At 46.5% G+C, this 14,140-nt stretch overlaps 1 protein-coding gene across 1 annotated transcript; it reads left to right on the forward strand.

The window, feature by feature from the left end:
* The first annotated feature begins 2,952 nt into the window (after positions 1 to 2,952).
* Positions 2,953 to 3,828, forward strand: OTUD6A (OTU deubiquitinase 6A). Its single transcript, XM_036907297.2, is given in 1 exon segment — positions 2,953 to 3,828. A coding segment is annotated over 1 exon segment (876 nt).
* The last annotated feature ends 10,312 nt before the right edge of the window (positions 3,829 to 14,140 follow it).

A 14,140-nucleotide genomic window follows, 5' to 3' on the forward strand; every position in this document is an offset into this window, starting at 1 on the left:
CTCTTGGATATGAAGAATTAATATCATCAAAATGGCCATCCTGCCCAAAGCAATATACAGATTTGATGCAATCCCTATCAAATTACCAACAACATTCTTCAACAAACTGGAACAAATCATTCAAAAATTCATATGGAAACACCAAAGACCCCGAATAGCGAAAGCAATCCTGAGAAAGAAGAATAAAGTGGGGGGGATCTCACTCCCCAACTTCAAGCTCTACTACAAAGCCACAGTAATCAAGACAATTTGATACTGGCACAAGAACAGAGCCACAGACCAGTGAAACAGAATAGAGACTCCAGACATTAACCCAAACATATATGTTCAATTAATACATGATAAAGGAGCCATGTACATACAATGGGGAAATGACAGTCTTTCAACAGATGGTGCTGGCAAAACTGGACAGCTACATGTAAGAGAATGAAACTGAATCGTTGTCCAACCCCATACACAAAAATAAATTCGAAATGGATCAAAGACTTGAATATAAGTCATGAAACCATAAAACTCTTAGAAAAAAACATAGGCAAAAATCTCCTGGACATAAACATTAATGACTGCTTCACAGTCATATCTCCCCGGGCAAGGAAGACAATAGCAAAAATGAGCAAGTGGGACTACATCAAGCTGAAAAGCTTCTGTACAGCAAAGGACACCATCAATAGAACAAAAAGGTACCCTACTGTATGGGAGAATATATTCATAAATGACAGATATGATAAAGGGTTGACATCTAAAATATATAAAGAGCTCACACACCTCAACAAACAAAAAGCAAATAATCCAATTAAAAAATGGGCAGAGAAGCTGAATAGACAGTTCTCCAAAGAAGAAATTCAGATGGCCAACAGACACATGAAAAGATGCTCCACATCACTAATTATCAGAGAAATGCAAATTAAAACCACAATGAGATATCACCTCACACCAGTAAGGATGGCTACCATCCAAAAGACAAACAACAAATGTTGGTGAGGTTGTGGAGAAAGGGGAACCCTCCTACACTGCTGGTGGGAATGTAAATTAGTTCAACCATTGTGGAAAGCAGTATGGAGGTTCCTCCAAATGCTCAAAATAGACTTACCATTTGACCCAGGAATTCCACTTCTAGGAATTTACCCTAAGAATGCAGCAGCCCAGTTTGAAAAAGACAAATGCACCCCTATGTTTCTCGCAGCACTATTTACAATAGCCCAGATACGGAAGCAACCTAAGTGTCCATCAGTAGGTGAATGGATAAAGAAGATGTGGTACATATACACAATGGAATATTATTCAGCCATAAGAAGAAAACAAATCCTACAATTTGCAACAACATGGATGGAGCTAGAGGGTATTATGCTCAGTGAAATAAGCCAAACAGAGAAAGTCAAATTCCAGATGATTTCACTCATATGTGGAGTATAAGACCAAAAAAAACTGAAGGGACAAAACAGCAGCAGAATCACAGAACCCAAGAAGGGACTAACATTACCAAAGGGAAAGGGACTGGGGGGAATGGTAGGTTAGGGAGGGATAAGGGTGGGGAAGAAGAAACGGGGTATTATGATTAGCATGTATAATGTGGGGGGTGGGGGAAAGGGGAGGGCCATGCAACACAAAGAAGACAAGTAGTGATTCTACATCATCTTACTACACTGATGGACAGTGACTGTAATGGGGTTTCTGGGGGGGACTTGGTGAAGGGGAGAGCCTCGTAAACATAATGTTCTTCATGTAATTGTAGATTAATGATAACAAAACACACACACACAAAAAAAAACCCTAAACACACCCTTATAATATGACACAGCCATTGTGCTCTGAGTCATTTTTCTCAGTAAAATGAAGATTTATGCTCACACAAAAACCTGCATAGGGATATTTATAATGGGTGCATTAGTAATAATCCCAACCTGTAAACAACCAAGAGGTCCTTCAACAGGTGACCAGTTAAACAAACTACAAAACATCCACATCATGGGATACTACTTAGCAATAAAACGGAGTGAAACTTAAAGATATGTAACAACTTGGACTTGGACAAACGTCCCCTTTCCTCAATTGTAAGGAGGGGAAGGTTGTCTCAAGGGCCTTCCTATTTGGGTATTTAAGACACAGATCAACTGGGTGGGGCAAGATGAGAGCATATTTGAAAGAACTTAGGGCTTTATTTTATATTTTACTTTTTAGAGCTTTTAGAGATTTAAAATAATCAGAAAGAAGTGGAGAAGAGGAGTTTAGAGTAGGTGCATTCTGTTGGCACAAGCTATGAGGTCTGCTCAGTTGTAAGTAGAATTTAAGGGGAGTGGCCATTGCATTCTTACACTGAGATGAGACAGAAAGGATTTGAGGCCTAACCTGAAAGGACTCTGTTCCCAGGAACATGAGGAAATGTCTTTGTTCTGATACACTAAATTAAGGGTTCACCAGTCACAGAACCTGAAAAACCACGGAAATCTTCACTGCTCCCTTATAAACTAAGAGTAATAGGCAGTCCAGCGACAGAGCACATTTAGCTTGTGGTATAGTATTTGTCATGTGATTCTCAAATATAACTAGCATTTGCCCTGTGTTCAAGCTTCGAAATGATTAGAAGAATCCGCGAAAAATTCTGCAAGCCTGACCGGGGCACGTGACGGCAAAGGGGGGCTTTTACCCTAGGGTTTCCACCCCAGCTAAAACCAAAGCAACCATTACTATGGGGGTCCACTGGGGGCATAAGATTCTGCCAACAGCCAATCGGAGTGCCAGGCATGTCCGAGGGGGCATGGCCAGGGAGCGAGTGGCCAATGGCAGAGAGGGCAGTGAATAGTCTGACGGCTACCTCAGTGAGGTAAACAGAGCAAAGTGGCGAGGGGAGGTGGAGGACCTGCTGCTTGTTGGGGACTTTGAGCTGTTAGTCGGAACTGCAGCCAGTATCTTTCACTGCCACCAAAGTTCGATTTTCACCTGCCATTAAACATCATGGAAGATTCTCAGAGTGAGCATCAGTGGATGATACTGCACCACCACAGCGAGAAGAAAGAGCTGCAGGCCAGCATCCAGGCCATGAAGAGTCTGGTCCCCAAGAACGACAAGAAGAGAAGAAAGCAGTTGCTCCTAGATGTGGCCCGCCTAGAAGCTGCGATGGAGCAGAAGCACCAGCAGGAGCTGGAGAAATTTGAAGAGAGTTTACCAGATAACAGCAGCATCGCTTCTGTCACTGAAGATCTTAACAAGATGGATCTCGAGAACCAGCCTCCCCACGTCTCTAGGGCTCAGAGAAGGTGCAAAAGAAAGGCAGCCCTCGAGAGAGAGCCCGAGGCGAGAATCACCAAGGCTGAGATGGAGCATCTGGCCAGCTTCCACCATGAGGAGGAAGAGAAGCTTGCTGCCATCCTGTGGTCCAAGAATCTGGAGATCAGGGCTATCCCGGCCGACCACCACTGCATGTACCATGCCATCTAAGACCAGCTGGTGTTCTCTATGACCGTGGAGAGCCTGTGGGGCCGCACCGCTGAGTACCTGCGGAAGCACGTCGACGACTTCCTGCCCTTCTTCAGCGAAACTGAGACAGGCAGTGCCTACAGCCGTGACAACTTCATGAACTATTGCGACAACATCGTGTGCAGAGTATCGTGAGGAGGCCAGCTTGAGCTGAGGGCCCCGTCGCACGTCCTGCAGACCCTCATTGAAGTGATCCAGGCCAACTCACCCATCGTTGTCGTTGGGGAGGAGTACACCAGGAAGCCACTGACCCTCGTCTACATGCGCTACACCAGCAACCTCGGGGAGCACTACAACTCGGTGAAGCCAATCAAGGCCAGCGCTGCTGGGGGCCTAACCCCACCTCTCTTCTAGGCCCCCCACCCCCACTGCCAGGGCCGCTGCTGTCGCCACTCCAGCAGAGGCCACCGCCGCTGCGTCTCCTCAGTAGGCTCCATTTCTTAACTTGGGTTTTCTCAGTGTGGTCCTTGTTTTCCTCACAATTCAGGCCCCTCACTCCTCATGCCCCGCTCGCTCTTCCACCGGCCCTTCGCTCCTCCCCTCCGTCCCTTGTAGATCCTCTCCCCGGGTGGGAGGTGGGAGACTCGCCCCAGGAACAGAAATACCTTCCTTTTTCTAGTGAAGGAGTGACCGTTCGCTCAGTTCTAACCACTTCTGGCCCTTCTGTGGCTTTGCCCCCCTCACCCTTGAGAATTGGTCGTTTTGCAAATAACTTTGAGAGAAAAATGGAAACAGTTTGATAAATTCTTGGCTCTGCAAAATTAAGGTGGTCCCATGAAAATGTGGGATTTCTTCGCAAGGTTGGATTTGATGTAGTTGAAATGCGCTGCAAATGCCTTGTGCTTAGTTCTTTGGCAAGAAAATGCATCATAGGCTGTTGTTTGCTTTGCTTTTTACTTCAGCTGGGCAGCCCAGGAGATGTCTCAAGTTATGAACGAGAGCTCTTGTTAGTATTTAGGTTGTTCATAAAAATTTGTGTGGCTCCAAATCAACTTTAGTTGTTTTGATGCTTGCTGAATTCTAAATAATAGAGTATTTGTTAAATTTAGAAGTCAAATGTAAGTGCTAAGCATCTAAAGTAGATTGATATAAACTGATAGGCTGGATGTGGGCTGCTCCAAGATGTGAAAGCTCTCAACTTCATATCCTTAATTGAATATAGGAAAGGGATGACTTTGTTCAAGTACTTGATCTGTTGTTTCATTGTATCTACAACTGGTCTGACACAAAAAGAGACAAACTGATAGAGAGCTTCCCTTACTGTATCGGGGGAGGTCTGGAATAGTAATTGTCCTTTATTCTCAGAGGCCTTAAAGGGCATGACTTTAGTCAAGTAGTTGATACACCTGGTTTGAAGTGTGAAAGATCTGGACTTAGTAATCTTCCTTAATTCTTAGAAACAGAAAGTATTTAAAAAGAGATTTTAAAATGTATTAAAATACTTGATCCATTTTGTTCTATCTACAACTGGTGTGAGGCAAAAGAAATGCGAGCAATATACTTTTGTTGATATTTGAGACCTGTTGATATCTTGAATTTGCCTAAAGAATAGTAAAAGTGAAATGATTTGCAGTAAACAATTTCTAAATTTTTATACCTTAAGATCCTGTATTTCAGAGTTTAAATTCATTAAAAAACAATTCTTTGTACACACTGAATTTTCAATAAAATATGTAAATCCAAAAAACAAAGAAAATATATTATGCAATTTGTTTCAAAAATAAAAACAGTTTAAATAATATCTGGTTCTCTATTTTTGTGTAGCTGACTTAGCTCATACAGAGTTTGTATCCTAAGATCTATTTCAGCAAAGGAATCCTGGAGGGCTAGGGAGCAGGGGCTTGGCCAGGAAGATGAGGTTTTTGGAAGGAGCAATGGGCCTTCAGTCTTGGTGGTGACCTGGAGTAGAGTATTTCTCTGGGAAGGATTTAAGCAGGAACTTTACCCTGAGACTGTCCAGAATTGATGTTTCACTCCATGAAAAGGTGTAGGAGGAAAAATAGGACATGGTGGGGGAGAAGGGAATAGGCTGAGGAGGGGGACTAGCTGGAGAACAGGGCATAGGTGGTGAAGAGAACCTGGCTAGGAGAGGAGACCTACATGGGGTATGGGACATGCATGGGTGAAGGGGGCCTGATGGGGCACATGGGCAAAGGCTCATAAAGACCTCTAGAAATGGGATGGGTGCTCTCCTGGGGTGGGCTGCACTGGGGGGGCACAATTTCAAAGAGGGGGCCTGGCTAGAGTAGGGGGCTTTGATGGATAAGGGGACCCAGATGAGTAGGAGGACACAGGCTGGGGAAGAGGGCCTGTCTATGGGCAGATTCCTGGCAAGCGAAGAGGTCTGGCCTGGGGACAGGGGCATAGGCTGGTGAAGGGCTTCTGGGAGGAGAAGGTACCCCAGCTGGTGGGTTGCATAGGCAGGGGAAGAGGGCTTGGCTTGAGAAGGGAAGCTGACTGGGAACTCGGCCACCTTCTGGGGAAGGGGGCCTTTGCTGGAGGTGTGGGAGAGGTTGAGAGTAGAAGAGGAAAGGAGACTGGTGGGGAAGGAGACACTGGCTGGGAAAAGGGACCTGCCCTGGAAGGGGGCAGAGGCAGCAGAAGGGGTCCTTACTGGGGAATTGGGTCCATCTAGATGGAGAAAGAGACTTAGGGGATACAGGCTGGAGAGGGGCCATATGGTATTAATGGGGTCATGGAAGGAGAAGGGAGCCTGGCTAGGACTGGCAAGATGTCTGAGGGTGGGGCCTGACAGCAAGGCACTGGGGCACTGGCTGGAAAAGGTGGCCTGGCCAGGGACGGGGGCTTAAGCAGGCAAATGGGACCAGGCAGGGGAAGCATGCTTATTGGAGATTGTCTTGGAGAAGAGGGAAGGCAGAGGAAAGGGATGTGGCTGGGCAAGAGACAGGCACACAGGGCAGGGAAGGAGGTATGGCGAGGAAAGGGGTCATAAGGGATGCTGGCTAGGGAAGGAGGGATTGGCTGGCAGGGAGAAGGAGGCCTAGTTGAGTTAGGGAGCAAACAATGAGAAAGGTACCTTTGGATGTTGAAGTGCAGAAGGCTGGCGAAGGACACCTGGCAGGAAGGAGATCTGGCTGGGAAAGTAGGCATAGGCTGGGGAGAAGGACATAGGCTGGGGAAGAGGCCTAGATGTGGCAGTGTGCCTGTCTTGGAAAAGAAACAAACTCTTGGTTGGGTGGAATCGGTTGAGGGGGCAATGGAGGGTAAAAGTATCCTGGCAGAGAATGTTGGCCTGGTGAACAAGGGGCTCTGATGGCGGGGAGGGGTTCTGCCTGAGGAGGGAGGCACAGGAAAGGAACTTGGCTGCAAGAGGTTGGAGTGCTGAGGGCTACATAGGCTGGGCATGGGGTACTAGGCAGGTTCGTGGACCTGCCAGGGCCTAGCGGGTAGAGAAGGCCTGCTAGCAAAGGGATCCTGCCTGGGAATGAGGGCCTGTTCCCTGACAACGGTCCTGGATAAGGGCTGCATGGCTGAGGAAAGGGACCTAGCTGAGGAGAGGGCACAGGCTAGGGATGGGGTGAGTTCTGGCTGAAGAAGGGGAATAAGCTAGAGAAGGGCTTGGCAGAGGTTCTGTCTGGGAAAAGGAGCAGAGACTGGGGAAGAGGATGTGGGTCCCTCCATGAGGGGAACCTGGCAGGGGAGGGAAGTTTACAGCTGGGAAGGAGTTCCTAGATGGAGAAGGGGGCTTGGCTTAGCATGGGGGCATGTGTGGGTGAAGGGGTCCTGGCAGGGGAAGGTCATGTGGCTGGGAGGTGATGGAGAGCTGAAAGAGAAGGATGCTTGACTAGGGAAGGAGGCTGACTATGAAAGGACAATGAAGAAGCAGTTCTCTGGAAAAGTGATCCAGCTGAAAAGGGAAAAGGCTGGGCACAGGTGCCTGGCTGTGGGATGGAGGTACCTTCTGGGGACATAGGGTTGAAAAGGGGCCTTGCCTGGGGAAGGATAGCCTGGCTAAGGAGACTGTCAACAGGGTCTCAGGTTGGGGAATGGGCCCTGGCTGGGGGTGGGGTTCTGGGAGGCAAAGGGGCTGGCCTGCATGGGGAAGGGACAGGCTGAGGTTGAAGCCTGTCTGGAGATGATGGGAGGCTGGAGGTCATAGGATGATAAGGAGACCCGGCCGAGGCAGAGGGTGGGAAACTACCAGGTAAGTGCTTAGAATCTGGAGAGGTGGACACAAGCCAGTAAGATGGTGGATTCAGAAAGGGGGCCAATCTAAAGAAGGGGACAGAGGCTGGGGAAAGGGGCTTGGCTGGGCAAGGGGATATAGCCTGGGAAGGGAAAATCGAGTTGGGTCAGGGAGCCAGGGCTCAGGCTGGGGAGGGGTAACAACCTGGGGCAGGTTGTGGCTCCCCTGGGGAGGGGTTATAGGTGGGTATAGGGGAAGCCTGCCTATTGCCTAGCAGGGCAAGGACCAGGTCTGGGGAGCTTGCCTTGGCTGGGGAAGGGGGCCTAGCTGGGGAGGAAGCCATAAATGGATGGAGAGAGCCTGCCTAAGTGAGGGGGCCTGGCTGAGAAAGAAGGCATGGCTGGTTTCTGCAGCCCAGGCAGGGTAAGGGTTTCTGATGGGGGAGGGTGATCTGCTGGGTGAGGCCACATAAGATGGAGAAAGGGGACAACCTGGCAAAGATGGCCTGGCCCTCAGGAAGTATAGACTGAGGAGCAGGGTTAGGGAAGTGGACTTGGGTGAGGAGTGGGGAATAGGGTAGTGACAAGGACCAGGGGCCTGGCCTGGCTGCTATAGGGAACCAATGGATGTAGGATGAAAAAGGGATTCCTGGCTTTGAAGAAGGAAGGGCTTGAGAGGGGATTCCTGGCTAGGGGAGGAGGGACTTGCTAGGGAGGGGATTCTGCATGTGAGGTGGGGGATGCTGGATGGGGACATGGCACTATTGCAGGAGAAGGGTGCATTGGTTAAGAAAGTGGGCATGGACTGGGCAGGGTACACTGACTAGGGAAGAAGCCACAGGGTGGTGAGGTGGGCACTGCCTGGAAAATGGGAGCCTTGCTGGGAGTGGGGAGGGGCTGGTGCTGCCCACAGTACTCTTTGGCAGACTGTACCAAACAAAGACAGCAGAGTCCCATTTTACAGGTATGTCCCTGAATAAGAGAGAAAAAACTGTTCCTCTCTTGGGAACCCTTAAGATCTCTCTGGACCTGTCCCAGTTGCCTCCACTGGCTCTGCCTTCAGCTGGAAGCACAGGGAAGAGTTAACCCAGATCAGATCCTAACCAAGGCCCAGAGCACAAAGCAAGAGGGGGCCATCACTGTGGGAGCTGGCAGGACACAAAGGGTTTGTAGCCTGTTCCATTTTGTAACAGTCAGTGAGGAAAGTGACTATTCTGGGCAATTTCGTGTGCAAAAGCCACGTGTACTTTTCTGGGTTTTGAAGCTCAGCCCATCCACCCACTTCCCAGTTTTGTGACTTGAGTAAGTCATAATGTACCTTATTTTTCTGGGCCTCAGGTTCCTCATCGATAACATGGGACAATGAATACCAATCTTAGAAATATCTCTTGGGATGCTAAGGGCATGAAATGAAAATACATGTGCTACCATTAGTATCATTATGCAGGAGCCCAAGAACATAACATTAACAGCTCTGGTAACAACTACTCCTTTATTTTCTCTGCAGTGACATTTGGGGCCACTTGGCTGCTTCCCACAGGTCCTGTTGTGGGAGCAGAGCCTCTCCCAAGGCTGTGGAGCCCGGCTTTTGCCACCAGGGTTTCCTGGGCTGTAAAGCAAAAGCAGAAGCCCCTGGAAATCACCCAAAGTACCCTCCTGGGGACAGGGTGGCCTGTGTGCAGGGACTCCTCAGACCAGTCAGTATCTTCTTTCCAGGCTTCTTCTACACAAACATGTAGACACACATGTTCTAAAAAACAAAATCGTTATTCTATTCAAGCTACATTTTATTTTTAACTTAACAATACATTATATGCATTTCCCTGTATTCTTAAACAGTCTTTAATACAATGATATTGAAATGCCTGTGTTCTAGCCTGTGAATGCGCCATAATTTATCCTAGTCTATTGTTGGACATTTAGATGGCTTTCAATTTCTCACTACTATAAATATGCCACTGTAATATACTTGTAGCTGAATCTTTGTCTGTATTTCCTGATTACTTCCTTTTGATGAGATTTCCAGAAGTGGCCTAGGTCAAAAGGAGAGGCTTTTAATACATACTGGTGAATTGCCTCCAGAAAGATTGCACCAGTTTACATTCTCAGGGTACAAGAGTGTTATTTTCCTATATAGTTGCCAACACTGAAAATTATCATCTTCGCTAATTTGTTAGGTGAAAAATGTTGCATTTGTTGACCCTTTGTGGATTACTAGTGAGGTAGAATATTCCTATAAGTGTTTATTAGCATGTCTATTTCATTATACAGAAACAGAAAAATTCTTAATTTATTGCCTGTTTCTGACACTTTTTTAATCTCCTATGAGTAAGTTTGTCTTTTTCTTACGGATTTTTAATAGGTCCTTCCACTTGTCATCTGGCTATTTTAAAAAATGGTTTTTCTTGTATATTATTAGCCTTTCAGCTTTGTTTCTGACTTTTTGCATAAGCTGAAGTTTAAAATTGTAATGCACTCTTAGCAATCAATCTTTTTCTTTATGGTTTCTGTCTTGGTATCATGCTTAGAAAGGGCTCCCCCATCCCAAGGTCAGATCAATATTCATGTATACTTACTTTTGGGTGTTTCATGCTTTCTCTTTATATTTAACTGTATTTAACATAAGCACCTGGAGATTGAGTATAAGATAAGGACATAAATTGATTCTCCCCCATTATGGTAATTAACCAGTTAGCCCAACACCATTTATTGAGTAATCCACCATTTTGCCACAGATTTGAAAGGCCACATTCCACGTATATTACTTTCTCATACTAAAAGAGGGTAAATCTCTTTTCAGTCAGTCACACAAAATAGCTGCATTCCAGTGACCTCAATCTGAAACTGCCATTCGTCCATTTATTCAAAATGTACTGAAGAGGTTGCTGATAAAGAGGTAAAAAGAGCCGGTCTCAGCCTTTGCTGTCTCATGGAGGGGGCAGACAGGAAAACAGTAGAAATGAAGCAGCATGACCAGTGCTGTTGTGGAAGGAAGCACAGAGGAAGGGCATCTCGTCAGACCTGGGGTGTCAGGGCAGCTTCGGAGGGACTAGCCGAGAATGCAGCCAGAGCAGAGGCAGGAGTGGAAGAATAGGGTATCTTCCTGTGAGAAGAACAGGAGGATAGAGGTGAGAGGTGAGGGAGCTGTGGGAAGAGGCTAGAGAGGGAGGCAGGCATGTAAACATCAGTTTTACTCGTAATATTACAAATTAAGCAAATACAAATTAAATGAGATACCATTTTTCATCAGCCAGCTGAGCAAAGAAGTAATGTTTGCTCATGTGCTGTATAGATGGGGGAATGCAGACACAGGCACTCTCAAGCATTGTAGATGGTGTATCAATAGGTACAATCCCTTTGGAGGGCAATCTGGCAATAGCTGTCAAATTTAAAATGCATAAGCCCATTATCATTTGTACTTTTATAGATACAAAAACACAGTTTTGCTTGTGCATGACCAAAGTATATATTAAAAATGATAGTATTAGCTGCTTTTGAGGGGGGGAACCAGGTGGCTGGATAGGAGGGGGCTTTTCACCATGTAATCTCTTGAACGTCTGATATTTTGGACTATATGAATTAAGAAATAACTCTAAATCTAACCTACCAAATAAAGTACACATAGCTTTTGAGCTAGCAGTCGACAGGGCAGGGATCTGTGCTGCAGATGTGTATTTTATACAACATTATATTTCATGCATTCAGCAGTGTTGTTTGTCAAAGCAAACATCTAGATATGACCTCAGTATCCTCAGTAAGGACTACTTGAATAACTTTTGGATCACCCATATGAATCGCTTCCTCTAGGGAGAGGGGTGGAAATGGGTGGGTAGAAGAGGAAGATGGTGAGCTTTTACTTTTAAACTATATGCTTCTATATACTGTGTTGGCTTCATCATGGTGCTTAACATCGCAAAAATAACATCAAGCACAGCTAAAAACAATGCTTATGCTTCCATTTAGATTTTTTAAAAGAAGAAAGAAAAGAAAAAAAAGGAAAACCTAGCCCTTGGAGCAAAAGATAGAAAACAAAGGAAACTGAAAAAAGAGTTTACTGTTCTTTGTCATGGGGCGGTGGGGGGAGCAAGGTAACCTCTGCATTTTTCTCCTGGTGTCATCACTTTAGTTTGGTTTAAATTATTTTGCACATGGACGTACCAAGGTTGTGCTATGCTGCTGTGGCCTGTACCTAGTTTCAGAAAGAAGTCGTCTTCTTAATTCTTTTTGGTTCCTTTTTATAGCTGTCAGTCTTTTCTAGGGGAATTATGCAAATGCACATTTACTCAACCATCAAGTCCCAGCTACACTTTGAATGGGAAAGACATACCTCCTAAATATGTTTATTGCTCCTGAATTAAGCTAACCAAAAACTTTGTTAACCACTGACCTGGATGATCTCTATGATCCCTCTGTGTCCCTTTTGGTCTCTGTCTGTCTGTCTGTCTGTCTGTCTGTCTGTCTGTCTCTCTCTCTCACACACACACACACACACACAAATCTAGGACCTATCTCTGAACGTTGTGTGTGACCCCACAGCACCACAAGGCAGAGCAGTAGGGAAGTAATTTTGGTTTGGCATAAGAAAAAATGTTCTGATAATTAGAGGTATTCAAAGATACTAAGCTCTCTTTATTGGAGGTGTGTAAGCCTAAAGTGAATAACCTCATCGAGGTTTTCAGGTCATTCAAGCCTCAAATGGGAGCTTAGGAGCTTTCTATCTTTCCTGAGAAATTAGAAATGAGAGGTTTATTTTGTTTGGAGGCAGGGAGTGAACCAGAAGGGAAGCACAGAAAGTCCCAAGGCATGGGGAAGGCTGGGCTGGGAGCTGGTGGGGTACTGAAGGGGGCTTGATAGGCCCCTTTTGCCCAGTTGAATCCTCTTTCCAGAACCACATAAATGTTAATCCCTCTCCCAGGCTCTGAGCAGTCTGGAGATGTCTGGGAACACACCAGTCGTGCTGAGCAGTAAGAATAGCCTGAGGTGGAGACCCCACCACAACGGCACTGCACTATTGGCACCAGCTCTTGTTCCTGAGTGTGAAATATTGCTTCAGCCCAGATGGGAGAGCTACTCTGGGGACCTGTTCTGATGAAGAGCCTGGAATGACTGGAACACATTCTCAACTGTGTGAATAGTGCTTCTGAAATATTTGAGGGGGCTTGAAAACTGCTCGTTCTCTTAAGTATGCTATTCAGTTCAATAAAATACATCAAATATCTCCAGTAGCAGACACTATTGATACCCAGGAAGGCCGAGTAAGGAACCCTTATAATTAAGACTGCATTCATGTTCCCAAGGTGGGCTTGCAGCCCCCAGAGGTGCCACCCTCTCAAATTCAAGTGACCACCAACCCAAGTCTCACCAGTAAGTGCTGTGGTCCGTTAGATGAGGAAATTAAGTGGGAATTTCTGGGCCAGCTTGGGGCTGATTGGAGGTAGACAAAAGACGGAATGAGGAGCCCTGAAAGGTCAGCTTAGATTTAGGCAGGCAACCCTGAAGGGAAGGGTGGTCCAACCTGAGAGGACCCCATTAGGCAAACACACAGAAGTGGCAGTGGCAAATTGCAAATAGAGAAATTGCTCACATGTCCAGCATCTGTTTCCTCCCCTTCCCATAAAGGGTCCCATCATCCTTTTGGGGTGCCAGCCCTCTGCCTGCCTCTTGGGGTGAAAGGATGAAGGGGTTCACCTCCAGGGCCCGCCACCTTCTGGGCTGCTAATCAACGCTCTGCTTCTTCCCCGCCACAGCGATTGGTTCAAGATTAAGCTGTATCTTGGGCCCATCCAATCAGAGTGAAGGCTAGGATTTGATGAGCGCGCGGGTGCTCTGCTGCTGTTTTGAACCTATGAGAAACAGAATCTGTAGCCCTGGCCATCTTGCAGCCTTTGTGGGTGGGGAGGCAAGGGCTGCAGTTACCGGGGAGGCTCAGATGAAGCTACCATGGGAAATCACCAAACTGAATCAGCCCCTAGGAAGAGGCTAATAAGGCCTTCCTAGAATTGGAGGTGAGTTCAAAGTTTCTGGAAAACCCAGTCAGAATTTTGTGTGAAAAGAAAGGAGGAAGGAAATGGGTAGCAACAACAGTGCTTTCCCAAGTTCACGAAGCCATTTTATGTGGGTTTCTCAGCTATCTTGCAACCAGAAAGGGGGGTATCAGGGTGTTGTAGCCTGTTGGGAAGTGGCCTAAGTCATAGTAAGTGGGAATTCTGGGGCCTGTGGCAGTCTGGTGTGAACTGAGTTAGTGTTTGTTCATTTCTAGGAATGCAGGCATCACTGGGGGGTCCTGGGAGTATCTCAATTTCTGACCCTGAGGACCAGCCCCTGTGGCAACTTCATTAGCTGCCTTGCTGCAGGGCCCACACTCAGCAACCAGACACACCTAAGCAGAGATAGTATTTCTGCAACCTGCTCCACCCTTTGAGTTAAAAGTCTTCTGTATCGAAGAGTTAGAATGTTCCTCTAGGGGTGGTAGACTATTAAAAGTTGGTTTTTCAGGACTGAGACATCAGAGCTATGCTTT

The sequence above is a fragment of the Manis pentadactyla genome, chromosome X (assembly GCF_030020395.1).
Source record: "Manis pentadactyla isolate mManPen7 chromosome X, mManPen7.hap1, whole genome shotgun sequence".
In the NCBI taxonomy this organism is placed as follows: Eukaryota; Metazoa; Chordata; class Mammalia; order Pholidota; family Manidae; genus Manis; species Manis pentadactyla.